General features: G+C 37.4%; 1 protein-coding gene across 5 annotated transcripts in view; it reads right to left on the reverse strand.

Annotated features, from left to right (window-relative positions):
• ASH1L (ASH1 like histone lysine methyltransferase) overlaps window positions 1-23,258 on the reverse strand; it is a 179,764-nt gene that overhangs the window by 151,824 nt on the left and 4,682 nt on the right. For 3 of the 5 annotated variants that reach the window (XM_072829864.1, XM_072829860.1, XM_072829861.1), the window contains exons 2-3: window positions 14,844-14,997; window positions 1,335-1,855 (exon numbers count right to left, since the gene is read on the reverse strand). In XM_072829864.1, the coding sequence (XP_072685965.1) occupies window positions 1,335-1,754 (420 nt within the window). In that variant the 5' untranslated portion in view covers window positions 1,755-1,855; window positions 14,844-14,997. The remainder of the gene's footprint in view (window positions 1-1,334; window positions 1,856-14,843; window positions 14,998-23,258) is intronic. The other 2 variants (XM_072829862.1, XM_072829863.1) reach the window with 1 other exon arrangement.

Raw genomic sequence — 23,258 nt, forward strand, 5'->3', positions numbered from 1 at the left:
GAGGAAAATAGGGCTCAGACGAGGTTAATCAATTTAGCAAAGATTCATCCCGTTCATTTTTTCAAGAACTGGTACAATACCCATTTTTTTCTTGGCTTGTAATCTAACTCATTCGCAGTTCATTTTATCAACAAAACATCCCAAGCTACTTCATATGTCTATGATCTTTGAAGAATAGCAACTATTAGAAATTTGTGGATGCTACAGCAATTTGGAGAAAAACAAAAGTGCCTGTATCATTAAGGTTTCTGGTAACATGTAAAAAGCACATGAATTTGATGTTAAGGAATTAACAGTAAAAATCAAGTTATTTCACGCAGTCAGAAATATTCCAAAATTTTAGCCAGAGTGTTAAGTCAATTCTTTCTACCTAGATTCATTGTTTTACTTATATATGCATATAATTTAAGTATGCATGTGGGCCTGTATGGTACCCATCACCTGAAATTAGATATTATATGAAATGGCTAAAACTTGTGGTCAACACATGACCTAAAATAAATTTAGTATCTTTACTACAGAGTAAATAGGGTTAAGAAAAATCAGTTATTATATTTGGATAGCCTATGAGAAAGAAGGGATGGGGACGATTTTTAATGTATCAACTTGCTTTATGAGGAGTGACAGGAATTAATCCTTGTATTAAACAATTCATTGTACAAAAGCTTTCAACATATGGCATGCCTGAGTGGCTCAGTTAAACATGTGACCCCTGATTTTGGCTTAGGTCATGATGTCAGGGCTATGAGATGGAGCCTTGCTTAAGATTCTCTCTCTTCCTCTCCCTCTGCCCCTCCCCTAACTCCTCACTCTCTCCCATCTTCTATTAAAAGACAAAACAAACAAGAAAACCCAAAAACAAAATGGAACAAAAAACCCACAAAAGCTTTCAACATATGTTAATAAACTGGATCCCTATAACCACCTCAAAAGACAGGTGGTATTATATAATCATTAAACATCTCTGAGCCTCAATTTCTTCCCTGTTAATCTGTCTAGTAAATAAGAAGGTGAGATTCAAATCTAGGTTTCCTGATTACAAACCCAGTATTCTTTCCCAACGCCATGTAGTAGTAACAACATAGGTATATCCCATTTCAAACGCCTGCCATAAAAACACAAATGCATACATGGTCACCCTGCCATGCATAGTCCTAGACAAGCCTCAGAGCCTGTTGTAGTCTCAAAAAAAAAAAAAAAAAAAAAAGACTATTTGGAGATAATACAGAAATTAAACTCAAACTTCCATAATAAGTATCAAGTTTAAATAAAAAGTCCATATAGAGAAATCCTCGGATCCCCAATGAGCACAAGGTGATGGCAATTGTACTCACCCGTCTTGAAGGACAGTGCTCATCCTTCTCCTCTGTCATCTTCCCACCTTTAAGTGCTTTCCTTGGGTGCTTGATAGTTGTTTTTATGGCAGGTCGACATACATAGTTCTCCAAGTTTTTTGGAGGTTTTTTAGTTCTCTTAGCCTGAAGGCCAATTTTCAATTTTAAGTTTCCCTCTGAAAAGTTTGTTTCTTTCACTGAAAACTGTTGCTGTGCATCAGTCAAACCATCCTCCTTCCCTGCTTCGCTGTTTCTGTCCCAATTCCTCTTGCGAAGGTCCTCTTCCTCTTTCGTGTTGCTCTCTAGCTCTCCTTCTCTCTTGCTGACCACTGTGCCGGTACCAAGGGCAGAGGGACTCTTCCTTGAAAATCCTTCCGAGTCAGAACCCAATCCTAACATAGCAGTATTTCTAGGGTCCATCACAAGTGTCTGTTATTGCCAAAGAAGCTTATGAAAATTTTACAGAACTGTGTTCCATAAAAAACAGGGATCTCCAAAACTTGCATCCAGCATCTCTTTCTCTGCAGGATAAACCATAACAAATAGTCATCAGAATAGAAGCAACTACTGATTAATATGAGAAATAGGTATAAGGGGAGAGGGACAAGGAGGCCAAGAAGAACCCCAAATCACAGTTAAAACTAACCAAAATATAGTACAAAATGAATTTAATATAGTTATAAATAAACTTAAAATTTTTTAGAGTAAGCTTATTATTCTACAGATATCATTAAACAGGCTATAGTGGTACATGTTAGGAATTGGTTTAGTGCTCCATTTATAAGGCTTTTCAGGTTAGGACTCTTTTTTGAAAAAAAATATTTATTTATTAATTCACGAGAGAGAAACAGAAAGAGGCAGAGACATAGGCAGGAGAAGAAGCAGACTTCCTGCGGGTAGGCTGATGTGGGACTCGATCCCAGGACCCCGGATCACGCCCTGAGCCAAAGGCAGACGCTCAACCACTGAGCGACCCAGGTGCCCCCAGATGAGGACTCTTAGGCAAGAATTCTTTGCTGCTGGTGTACAATTCAACTCTGAATTCATACACTCACTCATTCATTCAAAAATATTTCTGGGCTCCTATCATGTGTCAGGCATTGTATAATAATCTGGTAATACAGTACTTGGCAAAACAGACCCAGTTCCTAAATTTACAAGCCTTATACTCTAGTGAGAAAGACAAATACTAAAAAGTTGTTATACAAATCATTTATAACAATTGTTATAAAAATTCTGAAAACCACAAATTTAATCTTACAAGTTTTCCTAATAGCAAATAGTCAGTGGACATTTTAATTCCCCAAATCCATACTCTTTTCCTAAATCATAAAATATTTTTAAACAAGCAAATTATTATTTTCAACAGATGTACACCTTACCTGAGAATCTAAATAATCTACACAGGGCAAACTTCTTCTCATAAAGATCCTCAGGAAACCAGATTACCATATAATCAAAAGGCTGACTAGTCAATACAAAACCAAAACAATTCACTATTCTTGAGGATTGACAGACTAGTCTTTATTCTAAATACTCGATCCCGGGACCAGGATCACGCCCTGAGCCAAAGACAGACGCTCAACTGATGAGCCACCCAGGCATCCTGAAGATCCTATTCCTTAGAACATTCCATTTATGAAACTATGTATATTTCGTAAACTATGAACCTTAAGACATTTCTGTACAACAAGATTATAAAATTCTCAAAGACAAAGATCATGTAACTATTTCACAATTTCTACAAGGAATGTAAGTAAAATGCATTAAGCTGATGACTGGCAATACAGCAAGGGTTTGAGAGAAGATACCAACAATTAGTTATTATTACAAATAACAGCAGTTAGCAGTATATTAAGTTCTTGACAAATACTGGCCAATGACTCAACTCTTCAGTTTGTTCCTACTCTTCTCAGTCACAAGGATAATCTTCCAATCAGCTAACTGACAATTCTTGCTGTCTACTGCTTTACAGATTAACACTTCACAATAGTTTTCAAGGCTTTTCATAATCCAGCTCTTAAGTATTCAACCTTGTTGGTCCTTACTTCCTAACACACATCCCCTATGATGTTGTCAATTCAGTTTCCCTTACCGTCCCTAACAAATCAAATTCATTTCTGCTTCTGTGCCATGTGCTTTCCTTCCCTCCAAAAGTACAAAGTCCTGTTTTATCCACGATGGGTTCAAATCCTGAAATTTAAAACTCAGAGAACCACAAGATTTTTCCTAACTCACTAGTGACAAAATCTGACCAGATCTGATCTGGATCCATTTGGTCTTAATTACCACAATTTTTGTGAATAGTCATACATTTTAATGTAAAAGTATTAATGTGCTTGATGAAGAAGTGCTACTCTAAGCATCACTACATTGTCTTTCTAAAAGTAAAAAAAAAAAAATGTAGTAGGTGGGGGGATGGGGTGACTGGGTGACAGGCACTGAGGAGGGCACCTGAGGAGCACTGGGTGTCATACTATATGTTGGCAAATAGAACTTCAATAAAATAAAAATAAAAAACACACACACAAAAAAAATAGAACCAAAAAACCCGAACTTTTGTATGATGGTTTGTGGACATCTAGTCTCACACTTATTTTTAATTAAGCTTGCACTGACCAGATCCTTCCCTAAATACCTACTATCCAATAGGATCACAATTTGAGTAATCAGTTTTTTTTTCTTGCTCCACATATGTCAACCACATCTCCAAATAAGATTATAGTTACAGTGTAAGTTTCATGAGGGTAGGGACCTCTTCTGGCTTGTTCCCCACTGTTTCCCCAGCATCCAGAACAATGAGCAGCACATATATTAGTACCCAATAAATAGCTGAATGAATTTTAAGGCCCCCATAGCCTCTAACATAATGTCTGGCATGTAGAAAATGTTTCTCCTTTCTTTTCTTTTCAAATATTTTATTTATTCATGAGAGACACACAGAGAGAGGCAGAGACACAGGCAGAGGGAGAAGCAGGCTCCATGCACGGAGCCCAATGTGGGACTCAATCCCGGGACTCCGGGATCACACCCTGAGTGAAAGGCAGACGCTCAACCACCAAACCACCCAGGCGTCCCTCTCTTTTCGTATATGATTTCATCTTGTGTTAGAATGAGAGTCCCATATACAAGTTTTTTTTTTTCGTATATGTTTATTATATGTATTTTATAGAGGTGGTTTCAACAAATTCACAATATCTTAATTGTACCAGTCACAGCTTCAAAATTATGTCTTCTACCTCTTCTCTGTACCATCAAAGCTGGTCTAAGGAAAACAATCAGGTTCACTGATCTCATTTTACATTCCTTTTTTTTTTTTTTAAAGATTTTATTTATTCATGAGACACAGAGAGAGAGAGAGAGAGAGGCAGAGACACAGGCAGAGGGAGAAGCAGGCTTCATTCAAGGAGCCTGATGTGGGACTTGATCCCAGATTCATGAATCATGCCCTGAGGCAGACGCTCAACCACTGAGCCACCCAGGCATCCCTCATTTTACATTCCTAAATGCTAACCTCAACTGGGCCTTTAGTGTTAAAACGTGTTTCCCTAACCCACCACTCTCCTATACAACTACCTCAAGTTGTCTCCACCCTCACTGACTTTGCTTCCAATCTGATGATGGCAGTAGAAACAATCAGAAGACAACTGCCACAGGCTTCCACTATACTGCATACCTACCCACCTCCTGGTGTCTGCTCCTATAGATTCTGCCTTCCCTACTATCATAATATACTGGGGTGCCTGGGTGGCTCAGTCAGTTTAGCATCCAACTCTTGGTCTCAGCTCAGGTTTTAATATCAGGGTCATGAGTTCAAGCCCCAAGTTGGGCTCCACACTAGGTATAGAGACAATTAAAGAAATATCTATATTTATACATCTCCAACCCCACCACTTGAGCACTGAATCCTATCCACCTTGCATTCTCAAGAGCTTTATTTGGGCAACCTATCCTTTCTCCCTTGCAACATCCATTTCTCATTTTTCCTCTGGATGATGCCTATCAGCATGAAAACACAGTACAATATTTCTCATCTAAGAAAACTCTTGACCCCGTATCTTCTACCAGCTTCCCATTTCTCCGTCCCTGTCCCGTACAACAAAACTTCTTCAAAGAGTAGTAGTAGTAGTCCATTCTCACCATCTCTAAATCCTTGTCTTTTTCCTCTGGAATGCACTGATCACACTTCTACCACCATCTCCCCACAGAAAGTGCTGGTCAAGGTCACCAATGTACTCAACACTGCTAAGTACACCAGTGAGTTCTTAGTTGTCCACACAACCTAGCTACAGAATGTGACACAGCAGAACAGCCCCTTCATCTCTGCACAAGAGCCCTCTCTGGATTCTTCTGCCTTACTGGCTAATCAACCTCAGTCTCCTTTGCTAGTTTTTTCTTTTCTCCCCAAACTTTAAACACTGGAGCACCCCAGGGTATGCTCTTCTGTTGCCTATCTACTACATCTACTTGCTACATAAACCAAATCTAATCTTCTGGCCTTAAATTCCATCTAACATTATTGATTCAAAAATTTCTATCATAGGCACAAACACCTTTCTCAAACTTTAGACTCCTATAACTCTAAATGCCTACTTGACACAATGCCTAGATGTCTACTAGTTAGGCGCCGCAAGCTTAGCATGTCTAAAACCAACTCATCTTCTCCCTCATCCCCCCATGTGCTCATCCCACAGGCTGCCTCATCTCAATAAATAAATGCAACTCCAGCTAGAAGTATTTAGACTAAAAATTCCTAATCACCCTTAATTCTTTTCTCTTGCCTCACATGTCCATTTAGTCGGCAAAGTCTTCCTTAGCTTTGAAATACATGGACAACCTATTTCCTGCTAATTTGACCACTACCACTCAGATCCAAGTAATAACATCTCACCTGGTCTACTGCAAAAGTCTTCACTGGCTCCTTGCTTCAGCCCTTTGTAGCTCTCTACAGTCTTCTCAACACAGCAGCCAGGTGATCCTTCTAAAGCTCGTATCAGATCATCTCACTCCTCTGCTTAACACCCTTTCAATGGCTTCCCATCTCACTCAAAGCAGAAGTCAAAGTCCTTACAATGGTCTAAAGGCCCTATTTTACTCTGGCATACAATCCTCTCTACCTCCTTTCCATCTATTACCAAAATCTCCACTTAGTTCCAAGAAGGGGGGGCACGGGTCTCCTTCTGTTTCTCAAGTAAAGAAAAATACTCCTACCGCAGGCCCTTTGCAATTATTATTCTGCTTGATGAGAATTCTCTTTCCGCAGACAACTGCATGGTTTGCTCTTTCATGTCCTTCACATGTTTGCCTAAACGTAACCTTACAGAACAGGCAGTCCCTGACAGTCCTTTGTAAAACAGAAAAACACTCATCTCACCATTCTGTCCTGTTTTATTTTTCTACATGACTCCTAACACTCTGTCCTGTTTTATTTTTCTACATGACTCTTCTCACCATCTGATGTACAATGTATTTATTTATTGTTGATTTCTTTCCATTGGGATGTAAAATCCACCAGGAAATAGATTTTTGTCAGTTTAGTTCAATGTAATGTCCTAGCACCTAGAACTGTACCTGGCATATAAGAGGTGTTCAATAATTATTTGAATTAATGGCATGTTTTTTGTGATATACATATATATATTTTAAGATTTTACTTATTTGACAGAGAAAGACAGCACAAGTAGGGGGAGTGGCAGGCAGAGGGAGAGGGAGAGGGAGAAGCAGACTCCCCACTGAACAGGGAGCCTGATGCAATGTGGGACTCGATTCCAGGACCCTGGGATCATGACCTGAGCCCAAGGCAGATGCTTAACTACTAAGCTATTCAGGCGCCCCTACATTACTAGCTTTAATATGTTCCTTTTCTAGTTCTTTTCTCCCCTTTCTTCTTAAATCTTCTTTCTTGTTTCTTACTTAAGTAGGCTCCATGTCCAGAGTGGAATCCAACATAAGTCTTAAACTCACGACCCTGAGGTCAAGAGTCAAACACTTGGGGCACCAGGGTGGCTCAGCTGATCAAACATCTGACTCTTGATTCAGCTCAGGTCATGAGATCAAGCCTTACGTCTGGCTCCAAGCTCAGGCTGCTGACAATTCACTCCCTTTCCTTCTGTCCCTCTCCTTGTTCTCTGACTCTCTGACATTGTCTCTCTAAAATACATAAATCTTAAAAAAAAAAAAAAAAGAGAGAGAGAGAGAGAGAGAGTTGGACACTTAACTGAGCCCCCCAGGCACATGTTTTAATTTTTAATACCCATCTTAGGCTCATGGGTGGTTCAGCTGGTGAAGCATCTGCATTCAGGTCATGATTCTGATCCCTGCTCAGCAGGGAGCCTGCTTCTCCCTCTATCTCTGCCACTCCCTTGCTATGCTCACTCTTGCAATCTGTCAAACAAAAAAATATATATATTAAAAAAAATTAATACCCATCCTGTGTTTCATGTTACTAGGTGAATTGACAGACCTGTCATATATTTTTTTGGTTAGTCATGAAAACAAATCTGTCCTAAAATAAAAACAAATAATTTACACAAAAATAACTGCTTTTATAATATTCACTCAGAAACACACACATTTTAAACTTTCCCTGCAATTTATTCATAATAAAGGAATTCCAGAACTCTTAATATACACGTATAAAAGTGAAGCAGAATTTCAGTATTTCCTCCAAAGAACTCAAAAGCATTTACACCAGCACTTAGTCACTTTTAACACATTCCAGAGAAGGGTTTGGAGAGCATGATTCTCTTCACTTTAAAATGGAAAAATTGAATCTGAGTGACACAGATTATATAAATAGAATACCAATAAACCAAAAAAGAATTAATTTGACAACACTGATCACTACCCCAGAAATGTTTGTAAGAATAGAGAAACATTATGCTTCCCTAACTTGATCAAAGAGGAATAATATGCCGAAGGGCATATTTTGTGAACCCATCTAGGCAGTGAGACTGGAAAAGCATGATGGGCAAACACTACATACCAAATTTAAGTGTTTCTAGTAAAGATAAATCCAAATTCTGAAGATACTTCACAACATAGAATGCTTTTTATCTGCTAAATGTAAACTGCTTGAAAACCAATCCCTACACCAGCTGCCGGAATGCTGATTCTGAACTTTGAAAGCAGTGTTCTTTGTGAATGATACTCTTTAAGTTTTTGGAAAGGTATCTATATAATCTAGGTATGCTGTCCAGGAATAAGAATGCCACGTTGTTACAAAATGCATTCTGGTGACTACTACAATATATTCAAGTCAAAATACAGTTACTAGGAGAAACAGAACTAAAGACTGCTAGAATCTCTTTGCTTTAAGAGACAAATTCAATATTCATCTCACAGGCAACTTTGGGATTTATAGGATATATTTAAATCACTAAAACAATCCAGAACAATCTAGTCCAAATTCAAGGGAAACTAACACTAAATCTATAGCATGAAGTCCTTTTGCTGCGATCATTTTAGCTGTGAGCAAACTTTTTAGAAAATTACTAGTTGGGATGCCTGGGTGCCTCAGCGGTTGAGCATCTGCTTTCAGCTCAGGGCATGATCCTGAGGTCCTGAGATCGAGTCCCACGTTGGGCTCCCTGCAGCGAGCCTGCTTCTCTCTCTGCCTCTCTCTCTGCCTGTGTCTCTCATGAATAAAAAATAAAAATGGGCAGCCCCAGTGGCGCAGCAGTTGAGCGCCGCCTGCAGCCCGGGGTGTGATCCTGGAGACCTGGGATGGAGTCCCATGTCGGGCTCCTTGCATGGAGCCTGCTTCTCTCTCTGCCTGTGTCTCTCTCTCACTCTATGAATAAATGAACAAATAATCTTGAAAAAAATAAAAAATAAAAATAAAATCAACTACATATTTTTTAAATACTACAAAATTGAGTCCTTATAGTGGATGCAGCATATGTAAAAAAAAAAAAAGAAAAAAAAAAAAGAAAACCAAAAAAATATATATCTAAAAATTTACTGAGCTCTTAGTATGTGCAAAGTTCTATGCTAATCCATTATATAGATTATCTCAGTTACTATAATTATTCCATTTTCAGAGATGTAAAAAAACCAGTTAATAATCAATAAAAGGTTGAGCCCAAGTCTGTCTGGCTCCTTTCAAATACTATGTTATACTGCCTCCCAAAGAGCATTTTTATTCCTGGTCTTATCACTCCTCTCTCTTATATGTAGCATACTTGCTGTTTGAAATTCTTACTTGCCTTCTATAATCACACATTCTATTGGCTCTCCAACTACCTGTGCAACCATTATATCATTTCCTTTATGTGTTCATCATTCTTAATCTATCCCTTCATTCAATGAATATTTTGAGAGCCTCAAAATATATTTTGAGAATATATTTAAAATACAAAGGATGTATTTTGTGACAACCACTATAGAAATAGTTATAAGTAATACAGTATGGTTCTAGGTCTTAGGAACTTTAAATTTTAGAGGGGGAGGCCAATAAATGACTACTTAACTATGCAATTGTAACATGATAGATGTGAAGGTATTATCTATATGAGGTAGTATATCAAGGAAACTTGGAGGGATAGGGAACATATCTTAGAAAAACAGTTAACTTTAAGCTGAAGCCTAGTTTGAGTAGGAAACAGCAGGGCAAAATGTAGAGGTAAGTGTGTTCTAAAAATAGGGAATAGTATGTATAAAAAGTCCCTGAGATTGTAAAGATTAACAGCAGATAAACCAAAGGGGGGACAGCACAAAACAAAAGTGGAAAGATAAATGAAAATAGCTTTCAAAGAGCCTTGTTGGGCTTCCTCAAGCACTGGAATCCAAAAAGCAGCTCTGAGAAGCAGAATAATAAGATACAGTTTATACTTGAAGAAAACCTCTCTGGCTGCTGTGGAAGAATGATTAGAAAGACAGCAAAAGTTGGGGTGCCTGTGTGACTCAGCTGGGGTCATGATCTCAGGGTCATGAGATCCAGTCTGGAGTTGGACTGACTCAGCTTGGAGTCAGCTTGAGATTCTCTCCCTATCCTGCTGTCCCTCTCTCAACTCGTACTATTTCTAAAATAAATAAAATCTTGAAAAAGGAAGAAAGACAGAAGTTGATTCTGGAATATCAATTATAAAATTCACAGATTAGGGAAATAGCACTGGAAACAAGAAAAACGGATGCATTGAGAGTTCAAAGGCATAACTGATTCGATTTGTCAGCAAGATGTAGGAAAGGAGGGAGAGAACTGAAGACTTAAGCACTGGTGAATAGGTATGGTGGTACCACTTAAACATTCCATCAACAACTATTTACCAATTGCCTATTATGTAACAGGAACTGGGGATATAGCAGTGCAAAAACATAAAAATTCCTGACCTCATGGGGCTGACATTATAAAAGCTGTCTACTGGGATGAGACAGAAAAGGGGAGATTAAGAGTTCAGTAAGTACATTAAATTTTAGATATCTGTGAAACATTTAAGTGGAAAGGTCAAGCCAACAGCTAGGAACACATGTACACAACATATAGAGAGGAAGGCTGTATGATAGCACTGTATAAAATATATAATGGAGTTCTATATTTTTTTTCCAATTTAATAAGAAAGATAATTTATCTTAACTCTAATATGTAAGAATAACTCTTCTTTTTTTAGGTAAGTACACTTATCTAAAATTACCACATTGCAGATTGAACAATGCTGGTAGATTTTAGGCTTAAAATAAGTCTAGTCTGTCTCATCTGTGATAAATTTTTGTTTTCTCTGTGGTCTTTATCAAACAAAGAGACTGTAATCATTGTTCTAATTCTCAACAGTAAAAAAAAAACAGGTATCAATTAACTGTATAAGACTTAAAAAAAAATACAGCACATCATGCATCTTAATTTGTCCTAGTTTTCATACTTTTTAATCATACATCTTACAGATGACCATCCTATTTCTTAGGATATATCATATTAGCCAAGGAAGCATAGTACCACCAGTTGATTAAGTCAGAAACCTGGCAGTCATCCTTGATTCCTCTCACTCCCTTAATCCCAACATGAACCATATATATATATATAAAATACAGCAGCTTTCTAACTTCTCTGCATATCTACCTTGTTCTTCTATCCCTTCTCTAAGATGTAGCTAGAAATAGGATTAAAAAATAATCTGATTATGTCATTTCCCTGCTGGACCAAGAGAGAGCTCCCTGATGAGTGCTCATGTGGCATTCTGTAAGTCTCTTAACACTCACATCCTTGAATGTTATATGCTTAGTTAGAGACTGTGAACTCAGGGACAAGGCACATGGTTTCACACTAAACAAAAGGGCCAATTCAAAAGGGCACCATTCACATTGTAAATATCTTGCATTTGATTTTTATAAAAATTTTCTGTGGAGAAATGAGTAGGAATGTAAAATGGTACAGATACTTTGGAAACAGTTTGGCAGTTCCTCAAAAGGTTAAATAGAGTTACCAGATGGCTCAGCAAGTTACTGCTTAGGTATATACCCAAGAAAAATGAAAACACAGGTACACAGAAAAGTTGTATACAAATGTTCACAGCAACATGATCCATACAATGGAATGTCATTCATCAACAACAACAAAAAAATGAAGTCTGGGGCACTTAGGTAGCTCAGTCTGTGTCCGACTCTTGATTTTAGCTCAGGTCATGATCTCAGGGTCCTGGGATAGAGGCTTTGTTGGGATCCGCCCTCAGTAGGGATTCTGCTTGAGATTCTTTCCTGCTGCCCTTCCCCACACTCACATGTGCTCTAATAAATAAATCTTAAAAAAAAAAAAAAAAAAAAAAAGAAAGGAATGAAATACTGGTACATATTTTAAAAAAAGGAATGAAACACTGGTACATATTATAATAAGGTTTAAGATGAATCTTAAACATTATGCTAAATGAAAGACACACTAGTTCTAGAATACAACAAATTATATTATTCCATTTATGCAAAATGTCCAAAAAAGGCAAATCCAAAGAGAAAGCAAGTAGATTAGTGGCTACCTAGGGATACGGGAAAAGGGGAATGTCTGGGATGGGGAGACTGCTAGCTAACGGACACCAAGATCAAATGTTCTAAAATTAGGTAGTGGTGGTGGCTGAATAACTATGTGAATATATCAAGAACCACTGAATTGTACACTTTAAATTAATGAATTTTATAGGACACTAAATGCATCTCAATGCCATTTAAAATTTTCTGGCAGACCAAAATAAGGTATCTTGTGGAAGGTGTTCCTTTCCTTGTGTAAAAACAAAATATGGGTTAGTGGTAATCCTGCAAAAACGTTCAATTATAGCTTTCAATGTGGCAACAAGCTGATTTATATGACATATGTTGCTATGTGTTGACCTAATTGGCTATTCATTTGGAGAAAACAAAGTCAGATCCATTCTTCATGTTATACACAAATATAATTTCCTCATGGATTAAAGAGCTGTATGCAAAAATGAAAGTACTTGAGGGATATTTGTGAATATTTCTATAGCCTATTGTAGAGAAACCTTTCTATAATTTTTTTTTTTAAATTTTATTTGTTTATTTATGAGAGATAGAGAGGCAGAGACACAGGCAGAGGGAGGAAAACAGGTTCCATGCCGGGAGCCTGATGTGGAAACTCAATCCTGGGACTGCGGGATCATGCCCTGAGCCAAAGGCAGACGCTCAACCACTGAGCCACCCAGGTGTCCCTGTAGAGAAACCTTGAGCAAATCAAGAAACTAGAAGCCAAAAAGGAAAATACTGACAGATTTGATTACATAAAAACACAGATCAGTATGGTTAAGAGTTATTCTATAAGATGATATGAGAGATGTGCACAGGCAATCATAGAAGAGATGGTAATAATCAAGAAGAAACAGAAAGAGACATCACATCAATAATAGCCAGGGAGGTATGAGTTAAAATAAGACCATTTTCACTCATCAGTTTGGTTGAAATTTAATACACTGATAAAAACTAATAGTAACGGGACACTAGTTGAGTGGTTTGAGCGTCTGCCTTTGGCTCAGGGCATGATCCCAGACTACTGGGATCAAGTCCCACATCGGGCTCCCTGCATGGAGCCTGCTTCTCCCTCTGCCTGTGTCTCTGCCTCTTTCTCTCTCTCTCTCATGAATAAATAAAATCTTAAAAAAAAAAAAAAAGAATACTAGCAAAGTATATAGGAAAATAAACACTAGTGGCCACCATCATTTATTGTGGAAAGCAAGATCTACAGCATTTATGACAATTTTAAGTTTTACATACTCTCTGACTTCAACAGCAATTCTACTTTTGAGACTCTATCATAGAAAAACAAAAGCATTAATAAATTATATATTGCAGCACTGCTTAATGTGGCCATACCAAAAAAGTTAAATATATATACATTCTCTCTCTCTCTCTCTCTCACACACACACACACACACACAGAACCGTGTCTGCCTTTTTTCAGTAAAAGAACAAGCATGATGTTACATGTATAAAAATAGGAAAATATACGTATTTGTATGCATAACAGAAATAAATACAAATGATTATACATCAGCTGACAGCACTGGTTACTTTAGGGGTAAAGGTCTGGAAGTAAAAAGGAAATAAAATTCTATGTATTTTTTCTTGACTTATTACAGAATTTATATTCGTTTTATAACTAAACAAAAATCCAGTAAGAACATATTTTTTAAAAGATCTGAAATACAAAAAAAAAAAAAAAAAAGATCTGAAATACACATAGCTACCATATGTCCATACCTCTCAAAGTCTTATTATATTCATATCTACATGAAATTAAGCAAAGTAAACCAATTAACTCTGGACATATTTTCTAACTCCATTATTCTTCTACTGTCCAGCTATTTTCTTAAAACACTCCTCTCCTGTTCATTTCCATTCAATCAAGTACCACTTACTACACACATCTTTTTTTATGATGTTACTGTAGTTAAGAACACGTAACACAAGATTTACCCTCTTAAAATTTTTAAGTATGCAATATGGTACTGTTAACTATAGGCACAATGCTGTACAGCACATCTCCAGAACTTATTCATCTTGCTTGACTGAAACTTCATACCTATTGGTATGGAATTCTCCATTTCCCCCACTCCTAATTACATACCTCCTCAAATAGAACACCATTCCTCTTTTAAGGGGAGAGGGGGAGATAAACTGGACTTTATAAAAAATATGAACTTCTGTTTATCAAAACAAACCATGAGAGTGAAAAGGCAAGCCACACATTGGATCATGTTATGTGCAATGCATATACTGGAGAAAAGGATTGCATTCAGAATATTTATTAAGAGTAGGTACTTCACAAAGATACCCAGATATCCAACAGGCACTAAAAGATGCTCAACCTCACCAATAATCAGGGAAATGCAAATCAATACCACAGTGAAATACTATTACCCAATAAAATGGCTAAAATTAAAAAGAATGACAACAAATGTTGGTGAAGGTGTGGAACAAAAGAAATACCTACACATTCCCGGTACAGTTACAAAGTCATACAATCAGTTTGGAAAACTGTTTGACAATATTAACTAAAGATAAAAATAGGCTTACCCTGTGGCCCAGCAATTCCACTCCTAGGTATATGCCAAAGAGAAATGAGTGCATATTGTTCACCAAAAGAGGGGAGGTGGCCGGGTAAGGCTTCTCAGCATCAAGTTGAACTTTGTCTCAGAAGATGGGTAGGTGTTCTCTAAGCAGCCAGGCACTGAGAGGAACATGAAAGTCATGGAGATATAAACAAACTGTGTTTGGGAATGGCAACGGTTCCAAACAGCTGAAGCACAAGGGTAAGAGACCCAAGAAGACACAAAGCTGAAGTGGTTGGCAGGATCTTGAAGAAAGAGCTAGGCAGTCTATTCTGCCAGGAGACATGGTCAGGTCTGGGTTGAGAAACATTCAGAAAGGTGGGTGGGATGTAGCCAGGAAGCCAATCAGGAGTGGGGCACAGAGCGGGAATTCTCACTTTTCTGCCATTTTACCCATTTGAAGAATTGCTTTTCTTATACTCAGCCTGCCATTCTAACACTGGTATGCTGCTTTAACTGATGATCCTCCAGAATTTACTTTATTACCAAAATGATGAAAGGGAAAAGTAGGTGGATGACAATCCAGCAAAGATTTACTAATACTATTCTCCACAACCACCACTGTCCTTATATGAGTTAACTTCTGTTTTTAAGAGCAATCTCTGTCGAGGAACAGGTAAAGAATGCAACTGTCATTCCATGACATTCATAATTAAGAGGCCTATGAAACAAGGAATGTTGGCCTACAACCAAAATTACCTAAAAACTCCTAAAATTTATAAAAAATTTTACATGTATATGTGCACTTTTTGAGAAAGGATACAAAGATTTCGTTATATTCTCAATGGGGCCCATAATTACTACTACCATTACTACTACTACTGCTGCTACCGCTAGTACTACTAGTACTACCACCACCACCACCACCACCGGAGTTATGATCTGTTTTTGAGGCCAGCGTCAAATGTACAGTACAGAAGGATACTCAGGAAACCAGAAGATGGCCATTTTGAACCATCTAAGTTCTAAGCCTCAGTGAACAGTTTCCAGATGTTTATGGGAACAGATTCATCTAGAAATAGTTTTAGACGCTTATCTGAACCCCAAATCATATTACGGTCTTAAACATCTCAGTTTCTTCTTAAGAAGATCACCTCTAACCTATCTGGAAATCTTTGTAGTGATTTCTTACAGACACCATTTACCTGGAAGAGAAATGGCTCTCTAATGTACACAAGTGATGATTCTTTGACATGGGAAAAAGAAATCATACATGATGGACCTTAACTCTTTGGTGATTTCTATAAAATTGCAACAAGATGTCAGATAAACCCTGGGGAATACGTTATTAGAAATGTCTCCCCTTAATGTTCTGGAATTAATTTCTCTTCCTGGACTACAAAGTCCAAAACTACTGGCCTTTTAGGCATAGTGCCAACTCAACAGATGGGCCCTACATTTTCCTAATGGTAGAGGTAGATTGGCAAGTGTGAAGTCATATACTCAAGCAAGAGAGTATTAGTTTCATGCAGTAGTGAAGAGGACTTCTGTTAAAAGTTTTAAATCAACCACACAAAATAAGCAATATGCTGTGATTCTGTAATTTCTATTCCTTTATATTTTTGGTATCTCAAATACATTTAAATAGATCCCTACCCAAACCCAGATGTCCCAAAATACACAGTAAGTCAACCTAAATAATATGAAGTGCCTAATACCTTCAAGTATCAGATCTTACACATGTATTCTCAGATATGAGATATGTTGACTCAGTAAGTCCACACATGAAAAACCAGCTTCTTTAAAGGTAGGTTTAACAATGCCTCGTGAGAGACCAAAGAAGAAAACAGGAGGCAGCTGGATCTCACTCCCTAAATTTTCAAAGCCAGAAATGGTTATCACGTGAATGGGTAAGAAGCTTCCTGTCTTGTGATACTTTATTATTTTATTATTTTTTTTTAAAGTTTAAGTAATCTCTACACCCAACATGGGGCTCAAACGCATCACCCTGAGATCAAAAGCTGCATGTTGGGGGCAGCAGTTTGGCGTCATCTGCAGCCCAGGGTGTGATCCTGGAGACCCGGATTGAGTCCCACATCGGGCTCCCTGCATGGAGCCTGCGTCTCCCTCTGCCTGTGTCTCTGCCTCTCTCTCTCTGTGTCTCTCATGAATAAATAAATAAAATCTTAAAAAAAAAAAAAAAAAAAGCTGCATGCTCCTCCAACTGAGCCAGCTAGGTACCCCAAAACTTCATTGTTTTATAAGTTTATATTTATTTTACTTTATGTTGCCTTCCACAATGATTACCTAGGAAAGTAACAACCATTCTGGCCATCTTTTCAGTGTACTCTAGTAAAAATAGGGACTCTGATTTTTAGTTTCATATGAGTGTTCTGATCTCTGCAGCACCATCAAAAAGTTATTTAACAGATAAAAAAATAAATCTGTTCAGCAACCATTTTATTTTTGTCTCTATGTTTACTAATCAGTATTTGGTAGCATTTCTCAAGAAAGTATTATTCCTAAAATGAGCAAACGATTCTTTCAGCTCTGGCATTACTGATTAAATGCCTCTAAATGTCAATACCCCACAATTCCTTCCAAGAACTTCACCTCTTCTCTATCTACACCCACTCTCCAGGTAATCTCATCAAGTCCTATGGCTCTGAATAGCAGCTGTACCCTGATCAACTACTAAATTTATATTTGCTCCAATCCTGAGATATTATATATTAAACTGCCCACTCAGTATCTCAACCAGAAACATGTAACAGAAAATTCAAAGTCAGTAGTACATCCAAACCAAATTCGTAATTTCTGCACTCCTGCAACCTGCCCCATCCAGTGTTCAAAATCCAGGTAAATGATGCTCAATTCAACAGTCATGATTGTAGTCAATCTTGACTACTTTTTTACTCAGACCCCACAGCCAATCCACGTTATCATCTACCCACCTTTAAAAATATATCCCAAACAAAAATATATATATATATCCCAAATCCATCTCCCTGATAACACCCGAAGTTCAACTCACAATCATCTGTTGCCTCAAATATCACAATGGCCTAACTGGTTGTTCTGGTTGCATCACTCTTGCCTTTCAAAGTGTATATGTTAGATCAAGTCACTTCCCTGCTCAAAACCTCCCAAGATTCCTATCAAATCTAGAATAAACTCCAGACACTTAGTCAAGTCTTATAAGTCCCTAAGTTATATAGCCCCAGGCTCCATCTTCTACCTGTTTCCTATCATTCATCCCTACCTTGTTGACTCCATTCTAGTCCTTTCTTATTTCTTAAACACAGCAAACATACCACTGCCTCAGGGCTTATGCTCATAACCCAGACAGCTCCATGGGATGCTTCATATCATTCAGGTCTCTATTCAAGTACCACTACCTCAAAGGACTACCTTAAACACTGAACTTCCTTTTACTTTGTTTACATTTCCTTTACACTACCTATTGTGGAAATGCTATAATATCATATCCATTTATTTAATATCTATCTTACTAGAAAGTGAGCACCAATGATTTTTTAAAGTAATCTCTAGGGATCCCTGGGTGGCGCAGCGGTTTGGCGCCTGCCTTTGGCCCAGGGCACGATCCTGGAGACCCGGGATTGAATCCCACGTTGGGCTCCCGGTGCATGGAGCCTGCATCTCCCTCTGCCTGTGTCTCTGCCTCTCTCCCTCTCTCTGTGTGACTATCATAAATAAATAAATAAATAAAAAATTAAAAAAAACAAAAATAAGCAAAATCTTTAAAAAAAAAAATAAAGTAATCTCTATATGCAACATGGGGCTCAAACGCAAGACTCAGAGATCAGGAATTGCATACTCTACCAACTGAGCCAGCCAGGTGCTCCTGAAAGCAATGATTTTTGACTGCTTTATTCACTGCTGTATTCCCTGGGCTTAGAACAGCACCTGGTATAATGTACGCATACAATTAATATTTACTGAATGAAAGACTATATATATATTCCTTCTGTTAGAAGGCACAAGAGACAGAATGCTGGTTTTAGTTTTTATCTGACTCTGAACGAGGACTTAATCTACTGATATCGCAAAAGACTAACTGTCCAATGAACTGCCTGGATAAATCACAGGCATACACTAAAGAACCTCAAGAGGAAAAGATTTTTGTCCTAGAACTGACTTCCTCTGGCATAAAATCATCATATCTCAAGACATTTTTACAGAAACCTCTACAATATGTTTCTCAAACCACATGTAATATGATAGAAGCAGCACATTACAGCAGTACTAAAAGATCTTGTTCTGGGAGAGTTACATGAAAATGCCCAAGGACCTTATTTTGTTCATTCATCACTGTATCCTAAAGCCAGTACATAATAAACACTCAATAAACTGAAGTGGTTTAGGGAAAGCAATGGGTTCTGCTTTGAAAGAATACACTGGGCTCCTAAAAAATCAAAGGAAATGCTGATCAGATTTAAAAAGAGATGGGATGCCTGGGTGGCTCAGCGGTTGAATGCGGCTGAATGCCTGCCTTCAGCTCAGGGCATGATCCCTGGGTCCTGGGGTCAAGTCCCATGTCAGGCTCCCTGTGAGGAGCTTGCTTCTCCCTTTGCCTGTTTCTCTGGTCCTCTCTCTGTGCCTCTCATGAATAAATAAAAAAAAATCTTTAAAACATAAAAATAAAGAGAGAACTGTCCTGGGGCACCTGGGTGGCTCAGTCAGTTAAGCATCTGCCTTCAGCGCAGGTCATGATCTCGAGGTCCTGGAATTGAGCCTTGCATCAGGCTCCCTACTCAGTGAGGAGCAAGCTTCTCCCTCTCCCTCTGTCCCTCCCACTGATCACAGTCAGTGTCTCTCTCTCTCTCTCTCTCTCTTTCTCTCTCTCTGAAAGATAGTTTCTTGTTCACTTGAAGACAAATCTCTGATTTAGTAAGAAGCCTAATCTCGGGGTACCTGGCTCAGTTGGTAGAGCATGTGACTCTTGATCTCAGCTGTAAATTTGAGTCCCACGTTGGGTGTACATAGAAATTACTCAAACATAAAATCCTTAAAAAGAAAAAAAAAAAAAAGCCTATTCTAGAGTTAAGTGAGAAAACATAAAAATGGAATTTGTATGTGAGGAAAGTAACATAAGTTGAGAATTAGAAAAAAATACATATACATGTAACAAAGTTGTTTATACATACTTTCAAAAATGGATTTTGCATATTCTTACCTCCTATAAGGGAGGTCATCTGCTTTGCTCAAAAATTCTTTTTTTTTTTTTTAGGAAATAAGAGAAATTAATAATAATAGCAAATCTGTATTATGTACTTGATACAGGACATAAATTATGCTAAGCACATTATACATATTATCTAGTTCAACCTTTTAACAGCCCTGTATTATCATCATTTTACAGTCAAGAAAACCAAAGACCGTAAGTATTTTGCTAAAGGTCACACAGTAAGTAGCAAAACTGGGATCTGAGCCTAGTCAATATGATTTCTGAGTCCATCATCTTAATCACTATTTAGGATTTTCAACAAATTGAGGGAATATATACCAATATGAAGGCTGGGAGATTTGTTCATTACTAAGAAGAACAATTACACAATGCTTTTATTTGGCTAGATGCATATTACAATAATCAATACCCCATTAACTAACATTTTGAACGTGTGGAATATACTCTAGTAAAAGTTTTCTGAGTAACTAAAACATAAACAATTATTTTCTTGATTTTAATCTGTTAGAAATTACCTATAGTAATAACAGCATAGTACTATTTTGTCTAAGCAGAGTATATGGAACACAGTTCCACCTTTATTCTGTTGATTTCTAAGTACAAAACCCAACTTTACATAGTACTGAAGACACAAGAAAACAGTTGGAAAGTACAAATCCAAATTACAGTCCCTTGAACTCATTCTGCTGTTATTTTCATTTTCACACCTTTGTAAGTGATCCTTCCCTACCTAGATGGCCCCTCTAAACCTTACTGAGTAACTCGTATTTATCCTTTAAGACTTGGTTCTTCTCCCTTGCAGAAAGCTATCCTTAACCTTTCCTTTCTATCCACAGATTTAATAAATTTCCCCCTTCTCTACCTAGGAGAAATGTATTACACTGTATATTGTAGTTGTTAATGTGATGTTCCTCTTACTAGATGCACTACTTTCTGAGGCAAGGAAAAAAAAAACTTCTCCCAATATAAGCACAGAAATGGAAATGAGATAACCATTAGAAAAATGTTAATTGGGTGAATGAGAGATGAACATAAAGAATACTTGTTTTTATTTGTTTTTTAAAGTAGGCTCCAGGCCCAGCGTGGAGCCCAACTTGGGGCCTGAACTCATAATCTAGAGATCAAGATCTAAGCTGAGATCAAGAGTCTGATGCTCAAGCCACTAAGCCACCCAGGTGCCACAGAAAGAATACTTGTTAAACAGAATTAAACTTTATCTACATTCATATATTATACACACACACAATATTAAGTTATATCTCTCCTTTTAGTTTCAAGGTGATTACCCTTTTTTATTTCATATGCTTCTGCATCTAAATTTAAACTTCCCAATGTGTTGTTATCACTTAGCTTGATGAAATCTATACCTGAGATTTGTATCCTCCAATCTTCTTTGAAGGCCTTTATACTGTACATATTTTCATTAATATACATAATTATTATGTATAATAACTAATTATACATGATTGATTCACTCCTCCATTTTCTCAAACGTCAGAGTTAGCAGGTTCTTCTTTCAAAGACAATCTTTTAAATTCTCTCCATTCAGCCCTAAAAGGCTTTTTATATTAGTAAATATTTAAATTCTGGTGCTGCCATTTTCAGCAGTGCTGAATTTAAAAAAACATATCAGGGATCCCTGGGTGGCGCAGCAGTTTGGCGCCTGCCTTTGGCCCAGGGCGCGATCCTGGAGACCCAGGATCGAATCCCACGTCAGGCTCCCGGTGCATGGAGCCTGCTTCTCCCTCTGCCTGTGTCTCTGCCTCTCTCTCTCTCCCTCTGTGTGACTATCAATAATAAATAAAAAAAAAACAAAAAAACAAAAAAAAAAACATATCATAAGGACTATCTCCTCCATATTCTAAATAATGTCATTTATATTAAGAAGCCAACAATATAGCTACTTTCTAATCTGGCACTGTCCACCTGTGGTCTTAGGACATAAAGAGAATAAGAAGAATGATTAAGGATCAAGTATGAGAAATATAAAACAAGATTAAGTCAAAGATTCATGATCTATGGGACTATAACATAAGATACAACAAAAGATAAATTAACCAAAGTTTTGCTAGTTGATAGAATTCACTCATAATTATAACTGTCAGCCTTTTTATAGAAGGCTAAATTCTACTTTACTAACAATTATTTCAAATCTCTACATTCTGATTTACCTTTATAATAACAGGAATACTTTCTTTTTCTACAGCTAATTTCTGTACTCATCATGATTACCCTGCTCTGTATCATAGTTTGTATTTAACAACAGAAGCAATGGAACGGACTCTCAAATGTCCACAATTAGAATTTCAAAATTCAAAACAGGGCAGCCTCAGTGGCTCAGCAGTTTAGCACCGCCGTCAGCCCAGGGCATAATCCTGGAGACCCCAGATCGAGTCCCACATCGGGCTCCCTGCATGGAGCCTGCTTCTCCCTCTGCCTGTCTCTGCCTCTGTGTGTGTGTGTGTGTGTTTCTCATGAATAAATAAATAAAATCTTTAAAAAAAATTTCAAAACAATGTTATTTCATACTGTTCAAGCTGATTTTAGACCAAATTCAACTCCTGTTCAATATCAGCAGGATTATCTTATTTCTTTGGTAACTAGATCCTGTTAGAAAACCAAGAACAAGAACTCGAAAATGTTTTTACCATCTTGTCAATAGCACTTAAAAAAAAAAAAAAAAAAAAAGACTATAAGAGATACATTATTTCTTACTTGTACATTAGAAAAATGCTGATAAGCTTTTCTGGCAAACGAAGGATCTGTTTGCATTTTTCGATGCAAACATCTAAAAAGCAGTGAGGCTAATTCTACTCCATTCATTTCTTATAGTTTGCAGAGGGAACCCCTATGGACAGGTAAAATAGATCAGAAATGGTTTAATTCCACTTATCATCAGATACTTTTGTTTTAAAAATTATATAAAACTTAGCTATGGAGAAATAATTCCCCATTAAAGAGTAAAAAGAATGCACACCCTGACATATTTATGAATAAAATGATATAATATCTGTAAGATTTGTTTCAAAATAACCAAAGCAGAGGAGAAGACAGAGAGGCCAGTAGATAGGGATACAGTGTGATAGCTGGGTGCTGGTAACTGCTGATGCTGGATGTTGAGTATACAAGAACTCACTGCACTATTCTCTTCATATCTGTAGGTTTTAAATTTTCCACACTTAAAAAAGGAACAAAATAAAATGGAAAAAGTATACAATTCTGTCATCAACT

Source organism: Canis lupus, chromosome 6 (assembly GCF_048164855.1).
Source record: "Canis lupus baileyi chromosome 6, mCanLup2.hap1, whole genome shotgun sequence".
In the NCBI taxonomy this organism is placed as follows: domain Eukaryota; kingdom Metazoa; phylum Chordata; class Mammalia; order Carnivora; family Canidae; genus Canis; species Canis lupus.